Source organism: Neltuma alba, unplaced genomic scaffold (genome assembly GCF_004799145.2).
Source record: "Neltuma alba isolate B1F8T4 unplaced genomic scaffold, ASM479914v2 tig00006659_pilon, whole genome shotgun sequence".
Lineage (NCBI taxonomy): Eukaryota > Viridiplantae > Streptophyta > Magnoliopsida > Fabales > Fabaceae > Neltuma > Neltuma alba.
In genome coordinates, this window is record NW_021634534.1 from 73556 (window position 1) to 90887 (window position 17332).

Below are 17332 nucleotides of genomic sequence, written 5' to 3' on the forward strand. Positions count from 1 at the left end.
TCCAATTATTTTTTTAATAACTGAAGTTTCAGCTACTTCTCACATTTATTATATCTTAATTTCAGCCATGGTACACAATATTCGACTAGATAAGTCGATTCAATAAAAAAAATCAGATGAATTAGTGCCTAGTTGTTTCAAAGTTGAAAGGAAATTACTCCCTCTCCCATCGAGAAATTACTCCCTTCGCTCAATAATCTACACGGCTTCTCCCCCCTACCTTACTGTACATTGCCATTCCTTACCCCCAAAACCATGTCTTTTTGGGTAAAAACAAGAGGGTAAATGCTTTTCTATTTTTTATTAAAAAAAACTTGGTATCCTAAAATATTTTTTAGTGTCATTCAATATCCTAAATTAATTGTTAGTGCACTTATCATACTAAAATATTTTTCTACTAGCACACATTATCCAACATCTAGCACTCCGAAGTATTTTCTAGTAACACCTAATATTCTAAAATTTTTTCAATAATACCCAGTATCTGGTATCCATCACATTGAAATATTTTTTCAGTAATACCTGATATCTTAAACTAATTTTCAATACATTCAACATTCGAAAATATTTTTTCCAGTAACACTATGCATCTTGAAATAATTTTTTGTGACATATTTTAGGGTGCTGGATGCACTAAAGTTTAGTTTAAGATACTAATATTATCATATAATAACATTTAATTAGCATATAGTAACATATAATTGTAACATTTAAGATACTGATATGTCCTATTTTTGAAATATTAGCATATAATAACATTTAATTATAAATTTGTATGAAACAAAAAAGGACACATGATTATGTGTAATTTGAGAACTTGATATAATATATATAAGTGACTTGACCTAAATTTTTTCCTGCTAAAGACTATTCCATTTTGTTGGATGTTAGATAGCTGGAGTTAGTGAAAATATATTTTAGTGAGTTGAGTAGACCAAAATTATTTTAAAATACTGGGTGCTACTAAAAAAAAATACTTTAGAGTGCTAAGTGTTAAATAATGGGGGCTAATACTGAATGGCACTGAAAAACTATTTTAGGGTCTCCATAAATACTATTCACATTCATAATCATGTATGAGGTTTTTAAACATCCAGTTGGGCTTAAATGTGGTTTAGTCACGTTCTTGAACTCCTATGATCCATAACACAATGCATTTGGGACCCAATTTAAAAGATTATAGCTCCAATAGATTCTTTCATACACATATAATTGTGTTGGGCTTTTAATAATATAAAAATTGGCTTTAAATGGTCCTTTTGGGCTCTTAAAACGTGCTTTTGTCTTTCTCAAGGTCCAAGTATTCATATTTCAATGACTCACATGCCATGGTGACTTTTGGGGTAGCCTTCCATATTGTATGTTAAGCTCTGTATGTGTTCATGTCATCATCCATGCAATGATCCATGTCATCCTCCATGTAAGCATTCTCGATTTAGAGATCTATTGAACACTTTGGATGGTTTGTTGGGGTTTAAGACCTCCATATAGAATGCCTCTTGACATTAGAAGTGTTCAATTTGTCTCGTCTCAGTAGATCCATCCCGGTCCCGATCATTTTGGGAAGATCATGGAAAGCACTGTCTTCACTCGAAATGACTCAACAAAAAAATTATTTGACAGGTTAGCAGCCCATAAATTAATTAAGGGCACAATTGGAAAAAGAAATGCATTAAATGATTAGACCAACAAAAAATAAATCTTATAAAATACTCTTTCAATCCTCAATATAAGGCCTAATTAACTAATTTGAGTAGATTAAAAATAATTAAGTTAGTCAATATGATTTTTTTTTTTTAAAAACACCTTAAGCATCTTCTTTAATTCCTTTTTCCTCTCTCATATTTGATTATTGTTGGGGGATATCAATAGGGTTAAATTAGAAAAAAAAATTGATAAATATATAAAATAGGTCTTATATATAGAACTAATATTAACTTTCTAACTAGTTTCTGTATTAAAGACTAAAAAAGTAAATCACACTCCACTCTACTCTTAGAAGCAGATAAAAACAGGCCCATAAAAAAATCTATACTTTGTGTTACGGTTTTAACAACTCCAATTTATATTATACGTAACAGATCAACAGGTTCAATACGTACGTGAGTCTTGTTAACAAGTTCCCTATAACAAATTGACAAGTCAACATTACAGGAATGAGAAGTTAACTTGGGCTTTGAAAAAAATACTCCCTCCAGTCCTTAATCATGAGATGACTAATTTAAAAAGATTAATAAAAATAAATAAATTATTTTAAACTATTTTGTCTGACTTATAGATTTATATATAATCTCATAATGGACACAAGTATTTCATAGAGATTATATAACATATGTTATAATTGAATAATTTATTTAGCTTTTTTAATCTTCTCAAATTAGGCAAACAGGTCTTATATTAAAGCCAACCGTGGGAGTTTACAGGAAAGCGATGCCTCTACATTTTTTTTGTTCGAACTATACATTTTTTCAATCTAAAGATATTTTTGCCTTTCAGATATAAAGATTAAAGATTTTATTTATAAGTTGTTGTGAATAAACTTTTTATATATAATAACTAATATATGATATTTTTAGTTAAACTTAAGCACTATTTAGCCTTAACTAATGTTATGTCTAATTCGTCACAATTCTTTTTATGAGAACCAACACCTGTTAGTGATTTTTATGAATATTTTATTGATGCATAATGCATCTATGTAATTTGTTTTAGTATGTATACTACAATTTTCAGATTTTGTGTAAAATGTACATACCAATTTGGTCCATTGGTAGAACTTAATCATGTAACCGATCCTATCTAGTAAGATAAGTTTTGTTTTTGGGGCCGAGGGGATAAAACTTTATTGCTTAAAATGTGCAGACTCCACTTACCAGTCTCTTAGCTGTTAGGTCATACTTTAATTCCTTCAAATAACGGTGGGGATTGAAAACTTGCTAATTGATAGAACACCATCAATTAATGGGATGTCTTCCTTTTTGGAGCTCAACCAAATTAGGTCTCCATGTATCGTCCTCTCTTTGGTGAGCCAGTCTTTATCAAATGAAAACCATATTTTTGTGCATTGTTGCAATTTGTATCAGAATAAGCTGCGTGGTCGTTTGGTTTGATTTTAGTTTACTATGGGAAATGATAATTATCAAGGTACAAAAAACTGGACCGGGCACTGAACCAATTGAGACATTAGTTCAAGGGTTAGTAGGTCAGATCGAGGTCCACTTAGAGTCAAATCGGTCGTATTAAAAATAAGATAATTGAATTCATAACAACAAAATATAACAACATTAATCATCCTAATAACAAAATATAAAAAAAAACACAACAATAATTTAATTATGGTACTAACAAAATATAACTATATTAAGATTCTTCATTTTTAGTATTATTTAATCACTAAAATTAAAAATATTATATTTGGTATAAAAATATTTGGTTATAAAAAATAGGGAGAATTTCAGTAGGGGACCATTGTAGCATCTTATTTAAAAAGAAGGACCAAGAAATTCTGAAATCTCAGTTCAGACCTTCAAGTCTAAAATGAAAATAAGTTTGAAAATACTCTTAACTTCATACTTAAAAAGAAAAAACCCTTAACCTGAAATGAAGAGCCTAAAAAAAAAGAAAGAAAGAGAAACTTGAGGAAGAAAACATAAAAAACGGGATATATCAAATCTATACAGTAATAGCCTAATGTGGCATCGCATTGTTGTATTATTAATTGTGTGTTATATATTTTATATTTTATTTTATTTACATTTTTGTAATTTATTCTATTCTTACAAAATTTTCTTAAACTCCTCTAAAATGAAAATGAGTAGTAATGTTTAAATAATTATAACATGTTGATTTGAAAAAATATGTTAATACTTTTATTTAGTCCTACTTAATTTTATTGATTTTCTCATTCTAAAAATTATTGTTTATTGTATTCATAGATTAATAAATTCATAAGTGCTAATAAACAATTTAATAAGTACTCTATGTAGAATAACAAGTGTAATGATATGAAAAATCCTGCAAGTCTTTACTCTTTACTTTCATTCTAACTTGTTAGATTTATTAAACAAAAAGTCCTAAAAAATATCTAAAACTTTAAATCAATTTCTCAAGTCCCATCATAAAATTAAATTGATAAGAGAAAAAGACCAAAACAACTCTAACTAATGCAAATCCGTCACCCTTATGCGTTCTTATTAATAACCAAATTTTCATTTTTTATAGACATATTTTTGCTGGTTAAATGTGAGTTATATTTTTATCATTTAATCCATTTAATCATATGATGTAAAGAAAAATATGACAAAATAAATGTAAATATATTAATGCGAATGTAAATATATTAATGCAATGAACATGTGAAATAAGAATATTAACAATGAAAATTAGAAAATTTATAAGAAATATATGAAAATTCACAATAGCATTTGAGGTTCTGTACGAGAAATTTTTTTTTTACAAAATTACAACAACATGTAAGGGAACTAACAACAAAAATTATGTAATTTCTGAAAAACATAAGAAAATTAACAACAACATATGAGGGAATTAACGATAAAAATTAGGCGGTTTACAAGAAATATTAGAAAATTAACAACAACACATAACAGAATTAACAACAAAAATTAGGCTTTATGTTTCTTGTAAATTATCTAATTTTTGTTGTAAATCCTCTTAAATTAGGCAATTTATAAAAAAATATAAAGGAGTCGATAGCAACATATAAGGGAGTTACCAACAAAATTTAGGCCTTATGTATATTGTAAATAGCTTAGTTTTCATTATAAATACTCTTATATTTATTGTAAATTGCTTAATTTTCTTTATCAATTCCCTTACATGTCTTGTAAATCAACTAATTTTTATTGTTAATTTTCTTATGTTTGTTGTAAGTTTTCTAATTTGTGCTATTAATTCCTTTATATATTGTTATTAAATTTTTTTATTGTTTTAATAAAACGTCTAATTTTCATTGTAAATTTTCTTATTTCAATTGTTTATGTAGATTTTGGTACATATTTTTTCTCTACAAAACCTTAAATGTTATTGTAAATTTCTTTATATTTTTTGCAAATTTCCTAATTTTTGTTGTTAGTCTTCTTATATCTCATGTTCATTTATACTTAGATATCTGTATTTATTTTGTCTTTTTTTTTTGTAACATATGATTAAATGGATTAGATAGCAAAAATACAACTCACATTTGACCAGCGAAAGTATGTTTATAAAAGTAAAGATTTGTATGATTCTTCATATCATAACATTTGTTATTCTAAGTATGAGTACTTGTTAAAATGTTTATTAACACTTACAAATTCATTAATAAATACAATAAACTACAATTTTCAGAATGAATAAATCAATAATATCAAGTAGGATTAAATAAAAATATTAATGTATTTTTTCAAATTGACATATTATAATTATTTAAGCATTACTAATCCTTTCAATTTTAGAGGAGTTTTAGAAAATTTTGAAGGAATAAAATAAATTACAAATATATAAATTATATGAAATGTAAAATACATAACGCACACAATAATACAACACCACGACACCCCATTGGGACATTATTGTAAAGATTTCATGTAACCGGGTTTTTGTTCTTTCTTGCTCAACTTTTTTCTTTTTTCCTGACTCTTCATTTCAAATTAAGGGTATTTTAGATATTTTGTTCTCAAACTTATTTTTATTTTAGACTTTAAGATCTGAACTGAGATTTCAGAATTTTTTGGTCCTTTTTAAATAAGATGCTACAATGGTCCTTTACTGAAATTCTCCATAAAAAATATTTATACTTAATTATAAAAAATATTTCAATAAACATAATATTAGAAATTTCTTTTTTTAAACAGCAAAAGTATTACATATGTGTGTGTATATGATATGCATCACAATATAGAAACTCCATCACTCACCGTCCTCCTATTTTTTTAATGTTATAATATGCATTTATATAAAATGGGAGATAAAAAGAATCACATGGAAGGTTAAAGTTCGTAAGGCCATAAAAAAACTGGGAAAAAAAAAAGGTTATGCTAGGCCTGCGGCATAGTCCCAGGACCAAGCGTAGACTCATTAATGCTTTAGTTTTCAGCCATTTTTTCTTATTAGTTTTCGAACAAAGAATTCTTCTTCTTTCCTCTTTTTTTTCTTTCATCTTCTTGCTCAAACTTCCTTTGCCAGCAATGTTCTCTCTATTATTCAAGTACTCTCATAGTCCCTTTCCCTCTATTGCCTCTCTAGGTTTTCCCTCTTACCAGGAACCCACCCACTCTCCTCTCTCCATTATTTAGTACTTTTTGTGTCTGTCTCTCTCACTCTCTTCTCCTCTCATACATGACCATCGGAAAACATACACATTAACCCGCATAACCCACCTCACCCTGTGGGTTATCTGGGTTATCACCGGTTTATACTGGTTCAAATCAAGTAGCTCCGGTTTCCTACCTTCCCGATTCAAAAGCCAAGCCAAAACAGACTTTTAGCCGGTTTACTAGTTTCTGGTTTGAACTGGCCGATCCGGTCCCATTTTTCAAACCATGGTAATTATTGGAAAATAAAGAAGAGAGAGAGAAGGGAATGTTTCGCGTTCGGATTTGGGTTAAGTTATCCTATACTCACACAAATATTAGATTATGAGAATCTAATAACTACTAATGCTATGTTTAGATTGATGTTTAGACTGAAAAACATGTCTTGGAAAGTGCAAAATGTTGGGTTGGGAGATTATTTGAAGGTTACGTCATGTTTGGAATGGCTTTGATTGAAAAGAGTTTTAAGCCAATAATGATTTTTAATAAAATTTATATTCTTTTCACTTATTTTTGCATCTAAACTTACTTTTCTATTAATTATCCAAACAAATTTCAAATATTTCAACTGACTTTTTATAAACATCAATCAAAACATAAATCATATTACACCAACAAGCTGTTGGCGGAGATGGTAGTATCCTCAATTCTTTAAGGAGGAGAACACAAGTTCGAATCCCTGAAAGCATACTTGTTGGGAGGGCTACTTCTTAATTGGTCCAAGTCCAAAAAAAATTAGTTTCAAGGACAATGTGACTTGAGGATACCTTTATTTCACTTTAAAAGGGCTTTGCCACCACTAATCCAAGTACTCCCTTAAAATCACGCAATAAATGCACTACAAGAGAAAGTATAGAGACGTAGTGAGAGATAGATGATTGGGTAAGATATATGGATATTTTAACTTGCCAAAATTTCCTCCACTTGACTTTATATATAGAGGTTCTTCCATAATTAAGTATTTATAAAGTCGCGGTTATTTTGGGAAGATAAAATATCCAATATTTCTCAGGACACCAAGATTTCTGGTAACCGACCTTGCTGGAACATATATTTTCCAATGACGACCGCCGTTGGACCTTTAGCCATAGGTTGACTTTTATGGTGTTTTTATTTTTTTTTGGGGGGGGGGGGGAGATGAAGGAATGGCATTTTGGTCATTTACCATAAACAAAATTCATGATAAGTAACGTTAAATTATATTGCTTCACATTTTATTACTGAAAAGCCTGCAGTTATTAAACCAAATAAGCCCTTAATTAATTCGAGTTGTATTTTACTCAAATTAAAGGCTTATTTTGGTTCTAAGAAGGAAACGGCAATTGAATGAAATGCAATCTTGATTGCTATGAAGATGTATGGCATGTCATCAAAAGGATTGGGGGAAAAATTAATCATCTAATTAAAAATAACAATACAAAGCCCAAAATGCCCCTAAACTAATTACCCACTGACCTATGAAAGTGAATTGCTATGAAACAAGCTTAAATTTTCTATATTTGAAGCTCCTCAGTCTCCTAAGAAAATCAATAAAAAAATCAGCCTTCTTGATGCAAGGTTGGGTAAGGCTTTTTCTTTTCTTTTTGGATTAGTTACAAGTATTCTCTTATTGGAGGTAATCTCATTCAATATATGGTCGAATACTAAATGTGGATACATCTTTCAATAAAGATTCGAATATTGATTCATCATCTTATTTACTCATTAATTGCATTGGGTATGCTTGGGCTTTTATATGCACGAAGGATATATATTTGGATATTGTTATAGTTAATTTTCATTACAATTATGTGAGTTATCTTGATTATGTATTGGATTGATAAAACGTGACTTAGTAATTATGTTTAGTATTTGATACTATCAAGTATCAACTTAGATTTAAGAAAAGCATAAATTAAAATGTAATTTTTATTTGTGAAGGTGTAAAACTTATAAAAGAAAGAATACAGCAATATTATCTTTTACCCAAAAAAAACTGTGTTTTATTTATTTTGTAAATTTTAATTTTGTTTTGACTGTAAGAGAAAATCAAATTCTCATTAATGAGAAAAATCTCTAAAGCTAATAGCTAGGATTTAAACCGCAGGTCAATGTTCTATTCTAATTGGACTGCGTATGGGTTGGGCTCAACAGGGCATGATCCTTGCCTAATGCCTAATCAAAATGATCAAAAGATTGCATTTTGGAGCCCGTTGCCTAGTCTTACCTAGTAAAACCCGAAGTTATTTAGGGCAAAGCTAAGCCCATTCTAAGTGATGATGTATTGATGCATTGTTTATATTATGTGAGAATTTCACCAAACCAAATAAATAATATTATATCTATTTATTATTCTATATCTTCTTATAATTATATAATCAAACACAACATGATAACTTTTCAAACAACATCCATAATCAAACATATCAACAATTTAAATCTTGAAATATATAATTCTACCATATATGAATATTACATGTGTGTGTATATATTAAATATAATTATATATAATGAACATATATATTATATATATTATATATAATTATATATATAAACCTTGGGCAAGACCAAATAGGTAGGGCAGTATACCTTGTCCAATGCCCGGCCTTGCTCGACATTTAGCCCTGTCTGAAAATGCCAATTTATTGTTTGGGCTGTTTTTTTAGGATTAGACTGGGCATAATTTCATCAGGCTTGGGTGAACATTGCTGGCTTTTGAGCCTCATGAACACCCCTATACCTTGGAAAAGAAATTTACACCAATTTTGGAACCAATGTAAAAACAACTGGTATAAAAAACAAAACTAGATTGTACAACTGCGATGGAAAGTGAAGAAAAATTAGCAAACAAATTAATGAGACTTTATACATTGTGTTTTTTCCTAAAAAAAATAAGGGCATTTTTCTAGATTGTAGGTTTTTTAGATAACAAGTTCAATTGAGGTTTTAACAAGATCATTTATTTGATTCGATATTTACATATAACAGACGAATACATGTTCTTGTATTTTGCCATAATAGATGAATATGGAGCTCCCAACCGCAGTTTTATAATATATAAAGTGCACAAAGCCCTACCACTCATCTCACATTGAGTTGTGGTTAAAACTTAAATATATATTTTTAAGTGATATTGTCTTTCCTTTAATTGCCTTATAAATATTAACATCACTTGATTTATTTTTTCTATTTTTTCGGAAAACAATTCATGTAATGAAAATAAGATTCTGTTGCAGAAAGAGAACATTAAAGACAAAGATAACGCACGCAGAGTGAGTGAACTTAACAGATAAAAAGTCATATCAAGAAGACACTTAATTAGATGTTAACATATATATATATATATATATATATATATATAATTCCACCATCAAACATAAGATACATGCACATTGATATATATATATATATATGACCAGATAATTATACGACTGGGCATATCCAAGAAGGTATGTAGAGGAGGGCATAACATATATAGTTTATGTGGAGCCATGCACAGTAGGAATCATCTCTTATCATGTTGCCTGTATCTTGTCCTGCTTTCTTCGTTTTCTCAGCCATCAGATCAATTCAGTAGACAGAATTAAAGCAATCAAAACCATTAGATTAATCCAACGGACTAGATTATCGAAATTGCATCTCATCATCATCACCGTTGGATGTATCTGATGTTCTGAAAAATACGAATAAAACGTAGACAGAAAGAAAACAACACGACAGAACAGATGATCCAAATTGCCTTCTTTATTCAATATATATATATATATATATATATATAGGTAATATATTAGAACTTGAACACATGCATGCATGAAGCAGTGATGTGGTATGCATAGTCACATGCATGCATTCAGAAGTTTGATGGATCATGGAGTAGTGTTTGGGGCACGTGCTTGTTGGATGGAGGTTTTGAGATCTTTAAGCCACCACCAAGGGCCGCCATTGTTAAACCAAGGAAGAAATGGACAGATGGGTCCTCTACCACCATGACGATCATAACCACGACCATGGTCGCACATGTCGTGACCGCAGCCGCATGACTCATCATGGCCATGGTCACAGGAGTCGCCGCCTCCTCTTCCTTTGTCATCACCGCCACCGCCACCATAACCACCCTCGCCACCCTTGCCACCACTACCACTTTCATCCCCGCCGCCGCCTCCTCCTCCTTTGTCATCACCACCACCACCTTTTTCACCGCCACCATAACCACCCTCGCCACCCTTGCCGCCACCACCACTTTCATCCCCGCCGCTGCCACCTTGACCATAACCGTATTGCTGTAGGAGAACTCTGCGGCTTGAAGCTTGAATGCGATTCAGAGATGAGAAAGCAAACAGGGTTAAAAGCAGAAAGGTAAAGAAGGTTCTTCTGGCCATGTCTTCTCTTTTGCAGGGGAGAGAACTGGCTTAATCATTCAAGACTCAAGCTCACTTTAATTTATAGAACCACTGGTAGGAGTACTGTTTATGTTATGTACTTAAAACAATGTACTTAATTATGTTTTATATTTCGGATAATATATATTAAAACAAAAAAAAAAGGTGGGGAGACTGAGTGAGAGACTTTATTTTTAGGCTAAACTGTACATAAGGTAACCTCCCTTCATGACTTTTGAAACTTTACAATAAACCCTCTAAACTCATATTTATGTAAATAATTCTCCTACAATTAATTTTGTTCATTACTTATTCGCACAATTATAGCTTCAAGTTTATTGAGTTTATGTGCATATATATAACTCCAAGTTTGAGGGTGTTATATGTGCATAATAAAGTTTAAAAATACTCCCAATGGTCCTAGGTATATAAGATCTAGTTTATAGTACAACAGCTCACTCTTTACCTAATTGATGGCTTATTTTATCATCTTGGCAAATTGTTAGGGCAACCTTTTAAACATAAGATATGAGCCGTCCATAGTTTAGATGTTCGTATGGAATTGTTCCATTTGCTTGGTTTCTAATTTTCTCTCTTACTCTATCTCCTAAGGATTTAGGGAGACTAGCCAGGAATTTTTCTTTCTAAAAAATAGTTGGCTATCTTCTCTAATATAACTCATAAACTAAATCTTATATTTAAACCGGATCAGAAGTAGTAATAAATAATTGCTGGTTAGGAGTTATCTATACAAAACTTGAAAACTCTAGAGTATTTATATATGGTTCAATGTTTAGGGGAGTTTTATGTATTTTGGTTTAAGTTTCATTAATACTCTATTTACTTTGAGCAAAACTAAAGCGTATTTATAGTTCCATGGTTTTGGGTAAAAATAAAGAATTACATTTTTTTAAAAAGAATTTCAATAAGGAATCTACACTATTCATCCTATCACTTTTGAAACTTTAATTAAGAAAAATGGAATTCTTTATTGGATGGGCTGATGAATAGGGTATATTCAAGCAATTTAGAATCCTGTATAAAGAGACACAGGAAAGTTAAAAAAGACAATAAGGTCATTAAGTAGGATCTCTTAGTTAACAATTTATTTAAAGATTCAGTTGTTATAAGGCCCAATGGCATTGTATAAGCTGATCACGCAATGAAATACCAATAGAAGTTGGGTCTAGTGAAAAGAGTTGGTCTCTCACAATATGCTGATCCAGGCTCAAATTCTCCTTGGAAAAAATGTCTACATTTAGTACACAATAATGTCTCAGACAAGGCTATTTCCAATAAGATGATACGTATGCCTAGGGGGAAAAAAAAAGAGATAAAACTTGTTGTTGGAACTCTTTATCAGTCCACTCAACAAACATTGATATATTTTCTCATTTTTTCTGAAATTTAGACTGTAAACTATTGAATATAACAAGATAAATAGTAGTACACTTGTGACACTAAGAATCTCACTCTCATTTATATTTTTCAACAGTTAAGTAACTAAAATATATGAAACACGTATATGAGCTGATTAAATCAAGATATAGGAAGGCATATCATCAAATATGTTTTGTTTACCTGTGATTTAATTAACGTTGAATTTTTTTAGGAATTGGTTAAAGATTTATATTCGAACTTTTCGCATGTTATTAATTTCTATACCAAAAGGAGATGAATGAGGGTGACAAGTCGTTTTACTCTTAGGACCCTAAATTAAGATCGATTTAATTATGGATAAAGTGAATAATAATTAATAGATAAGGGGCCACAGAGGAATAATAAGTAGCAAAATATTCTTTGCTTGTTTCATCGAATAATGAAATAAATGGATCAACTTTTGATTTCACCTGTGAATTTCTATAAACACTGCCTTTAATTAAACCATGAAAGTGATATGGGAATTAATTAGCGTGCAATCTTGTTAATTTTAGTTGTGGCAAACAGTTGTAAATTGAAAGCTACCTAATTGCTTTTTCTGTTGTTAGTTGAGATAATTCTTCGAATTTTTCTTTATTTTGGGAGAAAACGACAACTAAAAATTTAAAAGTTGTAATATTGATAATTTAATGACTTTAATATTTTTAAAAAGTTCAAAGGGTCAAAAGACATGAAAATTAATTTAAAAAAACCGACAAAAAATGCAACAATATAATAGATTGTAACTTAAGAAAGTGTGTATACTATATATGTATAGAACCTATATGATGAGTTAGAAATTAAAAAATAATAATAATAAATTAATAAAATGTCATGTAAGAGAATATGTATGATAATTTTAGGAAATAACAATTCTATAATATATCGTAGCCATTTTCATCGCTCCTATGCAGAAATTATAACGTTAACAAAAACATTATTGTAGAATCTTTAAAGTGAGTCAAAATTTTCAAGAAATATAAATAATAACAAGGACACGCAACAATAGTAAATAAGTATTTATCAAAAGCTCTAAGGCTTATATATATCACGTCGGTTTCTATTATAAATTATTTGTGGGAGAAATATTTTTTCCTAAATATAAATCATTTAAAAAATTAGGGAAAACCATATTGGAGGTACCTATACTTTTTTTCAATTTTCAATTTGGTACCTATGTGTTTTTTGTTCTTAACTAAATCTTTATTTTTCCTCTATTAATATTATTAATCCTTATGTAGAGACTAAAAATATCAATATAACAAAATTATAAGAGCTAATGTTGCTAAAAAGATAAAATTAAATGTTTAATTAAAGGGAAAAAAATACATAGGTACCAAATTAAAAATAAAGAGAAAGTATAGGTACCTTCAATATGGTTTTCCCTAAAAAATTATTAATGATTGTTTTCTAATTTTACCATCATTAACAAGAGAGTGAGAGAGAGGCCCGGAAAATACAAGAGCAAATGTATAGCATGTTTTTTCAAACACGCATTCTTTAACAATGAGAAACTTGAAAATTTTATCAATCGAAGACATATTTAATTTAATAATTCGTGAGAATTCATTAAAAGTAATTCATAATAGCGATTAAACTAGCATATTGCCAACATTCTTTGGAATTGGTAGTTTAAAAAAGTACTACTCCATCTCTTATTATAAGATCCTTTTAATTAAATTACGTGATTAAAATTAATTAAAAATAATTAATATATAGCAAATGTAATTGTTTTTTAAATATACACTTATATATAAATGAGTAAATGTGAAAGAGTAATAGTAAAATAAATAAAGAAAGATTACGGCACAGGCCTCTCCATTTCTTTTTCCCTCCATTTCCCTCCATTTCCCTAATCCTAGTCTTTCATTTAATCTGCGGCTGAACAAACGCAAAGGCACGTGGCATTTAATATCTTGGAATCACCCCCAGTAAAAATCCCCCTTTCGGTTTCTTTTTTTATTTTTAAAATATACTTTTAATTCCTTAACTTTATATAATATTCCATTTTGACCGCTTCATTTTAAAAAATGAATTTTTAATCCCCTAACTCTAAAATTATTAATAAAAAAATAATGATATTGAGCTCCTGAGTACTGGTAAAATATTACTAAATTCTAACATATTAAGTTTAATATTCAAAACAAATATGATTATTACAAAAAATTATTATTTAAGACTAATAATTTTAATTTTAAGGTTAAAAAACTGAAAATATACTCCCTCCGTTTCTTATTATAAGAGACATTTGATGTTTATGGTATGTTCCTATATATAAGAGACACTTAAAAGTTGTCTTTACTTTTTTGCATTGATTTCCTATTTTACCCATATTTATTATCTCCAACCCACATTCTCTCTCCCTCCCACTTCTCTTTCTTTTAATATTTTAATTATTCTCTCTCCTATTCTCTTTCCTTATTAATGAGGGCATGTTTGGAACACAAATTATACTTTTTACACATTAATTGTTTTTAACTAATTTTAACTATTTTTTTTATCAACGTATTTCAGTTATCTGTCTCTTATAATAAAGAACGGAGGGAGTACTTCTTAACAATGAAAACAGTTTTAATTACCACTTGCATTCAGTCTCCTAGGGCTTCTTCAATCTCGAGACATTAAATTAATATTTGCAGTAACAGCAAAAGCAATTTACTTTTAAAAAAAGGCCATGGGATGGGCAATTAATTTGGCTAATCATTTAATATATTAATGCATGTTTTTTATTTTTTACCTCTAATCAATTATATATCTCATATCCCTCTTTTTTTTTTAAGAGAAAATCCCATATAAATATCACTTGAATTCAAAAATTTCAAATTAGTCATTCTAATTTTTCAAAAGACAAATAAGGCTCTAGGTATTAAATTGGAATTCACAAATTTTGACAAATTACTTCTATACCCTTTCTTTCATCTTTTTTTTGTCTTCTTTCTCTCTTCGTGTTGCAGAAACATAGAGAGAGAGAGTTTTTCTCTCTCCCTTCAAATCCTCTTCTTCTTTGAGGGATAGTCATTGTAGATTTTTTTTCTCTTGAGCTAAATTAGAGAAAACTTAGCTTTGTTGCTTCTATTTCTGATTTACTTGAAGGAAGTCATGAGAACTAGACCAGCAACTGTGGGTCATCGATCTTCTTTAGAGAGAGAGGGAGGGAGGGAAGACATGACTAAATCTTCTTCTTCCTCAACCATGATAGCAGCAAAGTAGCTGCTGTTATAGGCATTCTATTTTTCAGACTTGCTGCTTGCAAAGTCCTTGGACAACATGAAATGATTTTTTCATCGACATCGCATAGACAAGCTTAGACAACTTGAAATGATTTTTCCATTGACATCACATAGACAAGCATATTTTTCCAATCAAAGTTTTCTTTCTTTTTGGCCATAGAAAGTCTTCTATTTTTTCATATCAAAGTCTTCTATTTTCAGTTACACGTATATTGAAGGAAGTGATTCTCATTGTTTTCTTGCTCCTTGTGACTACTCAAATCATCTAAAGTCATTAGGTGATGATGAGTTTGTTGGTAAACAAGCTATTCCTTTTGAAGATGATGTATAGTGAACGGGATATGTTTTGTGACTTTAATGACAAGAAAATATTAGCTATTGGTAATTTAATCGTATATATGTAATACAATTATTGTCATTGCTGGTTTTTGGTAAATACTATTATTTTAGTGGTGAATTTCATTGCAAGTGTAATAAATCATAAAAGTTATTATTAACATGCTTATTATGATGTATTTCAGATCTATTTGTCTCCTATCTATTAATTTCTCAAAACATTTACCCCATTGTTTAATTCCCCTAAGAGGTTATACTTGGTGAAAATTGACTAAGTCAAGAGTATAAAAATGGTCAAATGCATTTTTCAGGTTATCAATCACGTTACATGTCTAGTCAATTTGTCTAACTTAGCCTCCCAAAAAAATTGCACCAAATCTGGAAATGACTAATAGCATGTTGCAAAACGTGTTATGGAAATGGTCATATGCATAACATGTTTATTAAAATTGTCAGTTGTCAATCACATTACACATTTAGTAAAATTATCTGAAAATAGCTAATAATAAGTTGCAAAATGCATTATGGAGATAGTTAATTTCATATGCATAACACGTTCATATGCATTTCATAAGTTGTCAATCACATTACACCTTTACTAAAATTATCTGAAAATGGCTAATAATAAGTTGCAAAATGCATTATGGAGATAGTTAATTTCATTTTGCAAGTTGTCAATCACATTTTAGGTTTAGTAAAATTGTTTAGAAATTGCTAATAACAGGTTACAAAGCGTGTTATGGAATAGTCACATTTATTTTGCAAGTTGTCAATCACGTTACATGTTTAGTAAAATTGTTTGAAAATAGCTAATAACATGTTGCAAAATGAGTCATTGAAATGGGCAAATTCATTTTACAAGTTGTTAATCACACTACATGTTTAGTAAAATTGTTTGAAAATGGCTAATAATAGGTTACAAAATATATTATGAAAATTGATACTTTTTATTTCACAAGTAGTCAGTCACGTTACATGTTTAGTAATTTTGTTCAACTCAATTTTTTGAGTTTCGCTTACTTTGTAAATGGTTAATAACAAATTGCAAAACACATTATGAAAATGATCAAATTCAATTTGAAAGTTATCAATCACTCTGCAAAAGCTGTTGATGCTCTTCATTTTACTTTAGTGGCAGTTTAGTCTTTTTACCAAACTTTGCAAATCTCAGATTCTTACCTCATGTCCATTTCGTCTTTTTATTTATTTACATGACCTATTTGTCTTTTTAAATTTCAAAAGGTATTTTTCAGTCATTTCTCTCTGTTTTTTTTTACTTATTTTTTCCTCATCTTCTTTTTCTCTCATTTCTCTCTTGCTTGCCACCTCTATAAATAAGGGCATCTCATAAGTATTTTTTTTACATATTTTTTTTAAAATAATTTTTTAAATTGCGTGATTTGGTTATTTAGTAATTCATAACATCTAATTATTACCTGGTCAATCTTGTCGTCTCCCCATGTGGCCCCCGGATTAAACAATATTAAACGGCAGCTCAAGCATCCATGTACAGAGTTCCGTTTGAAGAAACCCACGCAGTTACAAATTCCATCCAGATATAATGGATTCTCATTAGTCCAATATGTGTTTGGCGAAAACGCGGTTTTCTGCTCCCCTTGGTGCGCCGCCGGACCGTAAAAGTATTTAACAATTATATAGCAACTGGGTGTCAGTCTGA

The 17332-nt window shown here is 29.7% G+C and overlaps 1 protein-coding gene across 1 annotated transcript; it reads right to left on the bottom strand.

Annotated features, from left to right (window-relative positions):
- Positions 1-10156: 10156 nt before the first annotated feature.
- On the bottom strand, positions 10157-10669 carry LOC114750867 (putative glycine-rich cell wall structural protein 1). Its single transcript, XM_028939503.1, has one exon. It carries the CDS (start codon positions 10667-10669, stop codon positions 10157-10159), a length of 513 nt encoding a protein of 170 aa, XP_028795336.1.
- Positions 10670-17332: the final 6663 nt, after the last annotated feature.